Source organism: Myzus persicae, unplaced genomic scaffold (assembly GCF_001856785.1).
Source record: "Myzus persicae strain clone G006 unplaced genomic scaffold, MPER_G0061.0, whole genome shotgun sequence".
NCBI classification, from domain to species: domain Eukaryota; kingdom Metazoa; phylum Arthropoda; class Insecta; order Hemiptera; family Aphididae; genus Myzus; species Myzus persicae.
Window position 1 is genome coordinate 1,561,250 of NW_019100802.1, and position 8,080 is coordinate 1,569,329.

The window sequence follows — 8,080 nt, forward strand, 5'->3', positions numbered from 1 at the left end:
ACAATAACAAGAACCCCAGTGTCACCAACCCATGTCGCTCAAACGTAAACAACGCGAAACGCCGTTGAGCTGTCGGTTTCCCGGGCACATTTAAAACAAAATGTATTAGGTTATGTGAGTATCCGACTATTTTTCATAAAGCGTATCACAGCGTCCTATCGCCTATCACGGTTTAAAAGATACGTATGTTAGTGTATTTCTATTTTCTTTAACTGTGAACTGTATGTTTATTTAAAACCACGAGACACAGGAACCTACACACTCCGACTCATATATTAGCCAAGGGACAAAGCGAAAGGCCGAACACCAGCTTTGGCAACTACTAGCACCTGCCAGCTTCCAGCTTTTATAAAATACCTACTTCTTAGTTTGTGACTTGTTTATTGTTATGACTTAAAAGCTGCGGGATTAAAGTATGTGATAATGATCAACAGTTTATTAGATCGTAACCACGGCTAAATATAATATATATAATATTATCTTTAGCCATGATCGTAACAACAACCGATCGTGTTCGCCTTTAGATGTCTATTTATTAAGCAATATGCTTTTACCAAACACTGAACAGATTACATTTATTCTAAATATTCTTTGTTGAAAATCGCATTATCGAAAATGATACGGTTAAACGTTCCTCTGGTACCCGACGAAAACGTTCTCAACAATTTGTTTGGGAAAAACATTTGTACGGTAAACGACTTTCTTCAAAAGAAAACTTCGAATTTGCAAAGTGTATGCAATTTACAATGCAAGGTAATCGCTACAATAAGTTTAGATTTTATTATTTAATATGAATTCATTGAACTGTTTCCACACAGTGGAATGCTATAGCCTATAGTTTAACCTTTAACGTATGTGCATGAAAATAATAAGACGGAATCAAATAGCAAGGTGCTGGTGTGCTGAACTGCTAACCCCCATGCCATAACTGTTGTATGGACCCAAACAATTTTAATTGTAACATTTACAAGTCTCCGGAGCCCTTCCCCCTTTTTGTGCTATGATAATATACAGTATTTTAATAGACGCTGAAGTAGTTTTATACTTAATCAATCATCACCTTATTGCCAATACTAACTAGTTAAAAAGATTAGGTTGGATTGGTAAGTAGACAAACTTTTTTCCAAGCACCTACAATTTTTTTCCAAATTAATACTAAACTTATTACTAATGAATTGTGTGGTAACTATTAACTCTTAACTTAACAATTTTGAATTCACTTAACTGAACTTGAGTTTATCGTTGCCGACCTTTGTTGTTATAATAGAATTAATTGTAATTCATCTATTAAAAACTTAAATATTTAATCAATTAATATTAACAAACATGTTATAGATTAATTTCTTCAGATTCCAGCATTAATACACGCATACTAAAATTAGTTATTTTGTTTTAGGAAATAACAAAATTAAAAGACTGTATGACAGTTAAGTGTTCATCACCACTTATTAATGGATACAAATTGTATCTAAGTAAAACATTATCAACATTCATTAAAACTGGAATTTTAAAGTAAAGTAAATAAAAAATGTTAAGTATAGATTAATGAAATTAAAAATGTTTAGATTGGATAACCTACTTGATGGGGGATTATTTGTTGGTAACATTTATGAATTTTGTGGCCCATCTGCTTCTGGAAAAACACAACTATGTATTAGTATTCTGTTAAATATTATAATAACTACAAAAAAGGAAATAGTTTATATAGATACCAAAAACAAGTTTTCAGTGTACAGAATTAAAGAGATATTGAAAAATAAAAATATGACAAATAATGAAGTATGTATGTTAAAAATAACATTAAATTGATTATATTCATATTGAAAACTAATGCAATACAATTTAATAGATCAAGGATATTTTGAAGAAAATTCATGTGTACTCAGTTATCGACATTTACAATTTAATAACTTGCTTACATGGTCTTAAAGAAAAATTGGAACCCATAATAATCATAGACTCTTTACCTGCCCCATACCTATCGTTCTTAGGATTTTATAAGAATGATGGTAAATTATAATGTTTTAACTTATCCTGATATCATTTAATGTTTTTATGAATTTGTTTTAGGTTTATGCTATATAAATCATATAAGTTCAGTTTTAAAATATTTATGCAATAAAAATTCATCCATTTTGGTGACAAACTTAGCTGTCAAAAATTGTGATTTTGCTAACGAATTCAAGCCTGCTATTGGAAAATATTGGTTTCACATACCCAACACAAGATTAATGATCACTACAACAATAAATCAACAACAACAACAACAACAACAGATGTCTATAAATATTGCAAAAAGTGTATATATACCTATAGACGAAAAATGTATACTAAGTATTAATGATTATGGAGTTTCATAAATACTCTTCAATAAGTTTATTAAGATTTTAAGGATACAAATTGTTAAAGCATGAAATTATAAATTATGTCAGCATTTTAATATTAAACACACTATTAATTAAATAAATAGTCAGAATTTGACTTCAATAACTACAGCCAATAACAGAAAAATAATGTTTACAATTTAAAATATTCTTAGCATAATTAAGTAATGGTATAATATAATAATATATAATAATTCATTATAATAAACGAAAAAAAAAATAGTTCTTTTATAATTTATAAATACATATTTAAATCTATTCAGGTACGTTCAGATTCGGAACAAGTGTCTTGTGTAAGACAAGAACAAAACTTTATTTTTTTTGTAACATTTTCTTTATTAGACAAAAATTTGTTACTTGGCTTTAAGCTATTTGAAAATTCAGCAATAAGTTTGCCAACTTTTTCCTTCATTAGTATATCTTTATCAAACCAAATGTGTTTCAATATTTTATCGAAATCAAACCTCATATCATAATCAATTGTTAATAACTGCTTGATCACATCTTGTGCGCCATTTGAAGTGTTAAACAATTTGAGCTTAGTGATATTGTATACTCCTTTACAAATCTTTTCTTCAATAAAATCACCAGCAAAAGGTTTATAACCACTTAAACTATATGAAAAAAAATTTAATATATTTAATATTGTTTTTGTTAATAAAATTAAATAGAAAGTTGTTTACCATTCATATAAAATAACACCAAAACTCCATGAATCTACTTTATTAGTATATTTAATGTATGATTGAGTAACATTTTTTCTATTTGAAAATACTTCCGGCGCAAGATATGCTAAAGAACCACAAAATGTTTTTAAATGTGTGTTTTCAGTTATCTTCTTAGATAAACCAAAATCAGCCAATTTTACAACACTTATAGGAGATTTAATGGAAAGTAAAATGTTTCCTGGCTAAAATTTAAATAAAATATGCTCATGTTTTAAATTGTATTTATAAACAATTGAAAATATATAAAATTACTTTTAGATCTCTATGAGCAATTGACCTATTGTGTAAATATTGAACAGCTCGAGCAACTTGATACAAAATTATTTTGGATTCAGATTCTTTTAAACGTTTTGTATTTTCAATTAGTTGCTTTAAAGTTCCTCCAGGCATGTATTCCAATGTGATATAAATTGCATCAGTAGTATCAATGAAATTCTCCATATTAACAATATTTGGCTATACATAAAAACTTTGATAAAAAACAGCAAATATATAAACTTGATGTAATAATTATATGTATAATTACTGAATTACATGAGATAAGCTCGATAAAATATCAGGTTCTCTTAGCACAATACAACTCTCCCTGTTCACTTTTTTCAATGCAAAGCATTTTGAAGTCTTCTGCAAAACAACAAAATAACTATTTATTGTGGTTCACAACTCACCATGCTGTATCATGTTCTGTATATTTAATACACAGGTAATGTGCGACCAACATTTTGTTACCTCTGCAAGGTGAGTTGTGAGCCCCCTTTCATAAATCAAAACCGAAATGAAATTTCAAGTTAACATTATATAAAATGTACATAGAATGAAATTTTTCACTTGATAAAGATTAATGTACTTAATATTTTAGAGTAATTATTGAAAACTAAACTTAATTTTGTTATTACACAAATACACATTACACTGATACCAATAATGAAGAAAAAAAGATGTTTCACAGAATGAAAAACTAAAAATAGATCATAAAAATGGATATTCGATTTAAATGATTGCAATTTTTAAGGCTATGCAAATTCAATTTTCTCTAAATATCAGATTGTAAACAAAATGAAAAATTAACGGTAAATATTATAAAATAATTTGTAACATGACAATACTATTCATTAACTAAATATTTATATTAACAATATTATATTTTATGTAATTATTCAAAATAAATAAATATATAAACGAATTATAAACGTTCTATAATATACATATGATATTATAACCCAGTGGCGGACGGATATGCTCAATTTTGACACAGGGTGGCAGGTTGTGGCATTGAAGGCTTTGACCACGGTCCAATCGCTTTAAACCACATTTTATTTCCATCACATCTAACTAACTTTTAATAAGTAAATAATGTATATCATAGGGCAATGGCAAATATGTCAATGAAATTGTGTCATTTAAAATTGAAGTTCAGTCCAACACTGATATACCACTGCTATGGTTTGATTAAGGCAATAAAATGTTCAACATTTTATTTAATTTTTCTTTAAATTTAACAAAACTTACTTTTTCAAAAGCCAATCGGACTTCACCAAAAGTTCCTCTACCCAATATGCCATACACAGCAAATTGTTCCCCAACTTTTGGATGACAATTTAAATAGTCCGAACGTTTATCAGTAAATGTATACACTACAAAAATAAATATAAAATATTCATGGTAAATTCTTAAACATTTATTTAGGTGATTTTTTATATAATAGTTAAAAGTGTACCATGATTCGCTTTAGAAACAACAGCAATTTTGTCATTATTCGATAAAATCCAACGATTGCCTTTTCCAATTTTTTCACCATTCAAAAATGTACCATTTGCACTTGTGTCTGTAATAAATACTACATAACCTAATGTCCCAATCTTTTCGCGATTTATTATGAAATGAATCTTGCTAATATGATTCATAACTTTTAAACTAAAGCATTGTTTTGTAAATTGAAAATCCACATCATTAGTTTGACGACCAGCGTTATAATTATCCTTCACTAGGTCTAAAACAAATACAAAATTTACCATATTTAAATGAATGTATACGTATATAATAATATCACAACAATAATACGTTTATTATGCATACTATTTAATAATATTAGACATCAAACCTTCAATTTTTAAACTTTCGTTCTCTGGATAAAGACGTCCCCATGCATTTGTATTCTCCGGCTTAGTTATTTGATCCTGGCTGCTCAAAGACTCTTGACTGTTTATGAGAGGGGTCAAAATGTCTGAATCACCCATATTTACACCTCTAAAATAATGCAAATATCATAATTTAGTAAGAATAGTAATATTTCATTTTATTCTAAAATATACAAAATTCTTTTTCTTAGTTTATTAAGTATCTATCTATTTGATTCATGTTGTTGTATAAATAGCTTAGCTTAGTAAGAGGAAAAAAAATTTAAAAAATAAAAACTTAAAATAAGTTGTGTCACTAATGAGTGGCTTCTTCCCTTAAAAATTCCAATGTAAATACCAAATAGTAAATACTCTTTGTCACATTTGCTTATTATTCCGTGTAAGAATAGATTTTAAATTTCTTATAAAAAAAATAAAAAATAAAATTTAGTTGTGTAATAAACTTACAATAAAATGCATGTAATTAGTAGACAAGACAACTATCGCCACAGGCCACTGATATTATAAAAATATTAAATGCCGCAATGACAAATGACAATCGCTGATTAGAACTTAATGATGGCACTGCGGGCCGCGAGCAGCACAGGTGGACTCGTGGACTGGCGAGTAACAACTAACAAGTAGCGGTCACCAATTCAGTATTCATCATTACCAATAAACCAATTCGGGTACCTAATAGAAAATTGAATTCCACCATGGTAGCGGGGTACCAGCATAAAATCGTATCGAGTCGTTTTTAAAATGGTATTTATAACTTTAGAATATTATCAACAACAACCTACAGGTTGTCAGTACCCATTTAATAAGAAGTCTATATATAACAACTGGCAACTTGTATTGTCAGAATCGAAAAATATAGAAATGGATAATGATTTAATTATAGACTATACATAGTACTATACTTTATGCTATGTATAATATTATAAACTATACATATATCTATTTATATTATAGATAGTCCATAATATTTATCAATAAGTAATAAGTAATAACTAATAAGCAAAGCATAATATTATAAAATATGTATACAATTATTACTTTACCCAACGAATTTGAATACATAAAAATCTTTATAATTACGAATATTAAAAGATTGCAAACACGTCTTAACAATTTTGGTTTTCAAGGTACAATTATAGAATAGATGATATAATTTAATTTATTCTACGATAAAAGTACAAACGACGTTATTTTTAAATATTGCATAATATGCATTACACTTTAATTATAATTCAAAAGTATTATGTATTTATGTACTCTTAAATACCTACCTATAATTACACGTACCGTATTAATAATTTAGATTTTTTTTTTTAGACCTATAATTTCAAAATTTCAAATTCGACATAAAAAAATCTACACTGTCCAAATATGAAATTCTGAACGATCTGTATAACAACTGAGTGCCGACTTCCATAGGGCATAGATTAAGTATATTTAATCTATGCGACTACCAAGTACTGACCAGTAAGGCAGTAACGACTGACGAGTGAATACAGGATACAGAAAGCAGAACGATGATAACTTGAGTCCTGACCGGCGACCGCTATTATCTTTAATTATGATGTTATGGTCATTGGTTAGATTTTTGGACAAACATCCGGATGAGAGACTTCCACCCCGAAATGCATAAAATCACCATACCATCAATACCCCCTGCGTTTTATCATAGAACAATATTATTATTATTATTATAATATTGTTTTTTATTATGCTGTCACAGTGTGATTGACCAAGCTTGCTCGCCCTATTATTTCCTTAAATTTTAATTTTTTGAATTTTTAAATATACTACAAGACCGTCAAGACCATAATTTTAACTTTTTTTGAACTCTGTACTGCTTAAAGAGTGTCTTGTGGTGATGCAAACTTAAGTTTTTCAAATAAGAATCCAATTTTTTTGCAATAAAAAATGTTTGTACAAAGGATAGTAGTCCTTAAAAATGGTTTAAGAAAAATATAAAACAAAAAAGAATGCAAGGAATATAATTTTATTTTGGGTGAGAACCAGCCACTGTGGGTAGTTGGAAAACTCGAAAAATTATTATAGGCATTCGAGTATGTTCACTCATCGTCAACGAAGGCACTAACAAAATAATCGAATGTATCTATACATGTATATAGATTATAGATACTCTTTTTGTTGCAAATTACAATTTACAAAATATAAATACTATTGTGAAAAGGTATTATTGAGTCATGTCGGTCATGGTTCGTATTAATGCATATATTTTACAAAAAAATACAAAAAACACGATTAATCCGTTCAGTACGCCAGTCGAAGTAGCAACCCTACCGTACGCCATGATATAACTAAGTTAGGTGTAGTAGGTGTACTACTTATACTACTTAACTAGTTTCTTAGTTATATCATGCTAAACGCAGAGCAGCCTGTAGCTGGTTCATAGAGTAATATTACTCTATGCCCTATGGGCTGGTTGGATCTAGGACAATCGGTCCCCGGACAATTGGTCCCCGCGAAAAAATGCGGCATGCGGACAATTGGTCCCCGTCATAATTTCATACACGGACAATTGGTCCCCGGCTTAAAAGTTAAACACAAAATAATTTTTTAAAACATTCTCATATAATTTAATTCAAATGACACTGAATAAAGTAAAAATAATTAAAAAGTTAAATAAAATTAATAATAAAATTTATTTTGTAATTAAATATAATATTTATTTTAATAAAATTTTTTAAAACTGATTTTCAATAATATAATAGGTACGCTTAGTGAATAAAATATAATATACGTAATATGGTCAAATAAAAAAATAAAAATGTATATAATACCTTGTGAGAATAAAGCCTTGATAGCGTTCATCGAT

At 28.2% G+C, this 8,080-nt stretch overlaps 2 protein-coding genes across 5 annotated transcripts; one reads left to right on the plus strand and one right to left on the minus strand.

Moving 5' to 3' along the window:
* The first annotated feature begins 99 nt into the window (after positions 1-99).
* Positions 100-2,440, plus strand: LOC111043075 (DNA repair protein RAD51 homolog 4). Of its 2 annotated transcripts, none has more exons than XM_022327874.1 (6): positions 100-413; positions 487-753; positions 1,397-1,512; positions 1,566-1,779; positions 1,850-2,009; positions 2,071-2,440. In XM_022327874.1, exons 2-6 carry the CDS (start codon positions 616-618, stop codon positions 2,358-2,360), a joined length of 918 nt encoding a protein of 305 aa, XP_022183566.1. In that variant the 5' UTR covers positions 100-413; positions 487-615; the 3' UTR covers positions 2,361-2,440. The 2 variants fall into 2 exon arrangements, with proteins under 2 accessions (XP_022183566.1, XP_022183567.1); XM_022327875.1 differs by lacking the exon at positions 100-413 and adding an exon at positions 874-1,103 and having other exon boundaries at positions 638-753.
* Positions 2,441-2,536: 96 nt separating this feature from the next.
* Positions 2,537-6,856, minus strand: LOC111043074 (serine/threonine-protein kinase Chk2-like). Of its 3 annotated transcripts, none has more exons than XM_022327873.1 (8): positions 6,538-6,856; positions 5,214-5,359; positions 4,830-5,102; positions 4,622-4,746; positions 3,647-3,736; positions 3,365-3,568; positions 3,068-3,294; positions 2,537-2,998 (listed from the first exon to the last, which is right to left on the minus strand). In XM_022327873.1, exons 2-8 carry the CDS (start codon positions 5,347-5,349, stop codon positions 2,644-2,646), a joined length of 1,410 nt encoding a protein of 469 aa, XP_022183565.1. In that variant the 5' UTR covers positions 5,350-5,359; positions 6,538-6,856; the 3' UTR covers positions 2,537-2,643. The 3 variants fall into 3 exon arrangements, with proteins under 3 accessions (XP_022183565.1, XP_022183564.1, XP_022183563.1); XM_022327872.1 differs by having other exon boundaries at positions 6,522-6,856; XM_022327871.1 differs by lacking the exon at positions 6,538-6,856 and adding an exon at positions 5,698-6,100.
* Positions 6,857-8,080: the final 1,224 nt, after the last annotated feature.

Excerpts from the sequence above, each read along its gene's own strand:
- LOC111043075 (XM_022327874.1), top strand. The coding sequence starts at position 616 with ATGATACGGTTAAACGTTCCTCTGGTACCCGACGAAAACGTTCTCAAC. Across the intron at positions 1,513-1,565 it reads ATTAAAACTGGAATTTTAAA|ATTGGATAACCTACTTGATG; the intron begins GTAAAGTAAATA and ends AAAAATGTTTAG. Across the intron at positions 1,780-1,849 it reads AAAATATGACAAATAATGAA|ATCAAGGATATTTTGAAGAA; the intron begins GTATGTATGTTA and ends ACAATTTAATAG.
- LOC111043074 (XM_022327873.1), bottom strand. The coding sequence starts at position 5,349 with ATGGGTGATTCAGACATTTTGACCCCTCTCATAAACAGTCAAGAGTCT. Across the intron at positions 4,747-4,829 it reads TGTTTCTAAAGCGAATCATG|TGTATACATTTACTGATAAA; the intron begins GTACACTTTTAA and ends TTATTTTTGTAG. Across the intron at positions 3,737-4,621 it reads TCCGATTGGCTTTTGAAAAA|AAGACTTCAAAATGCTTTGC; the intron begins GTAAGTTTTGTT and ends GTTGTTTTGCAG.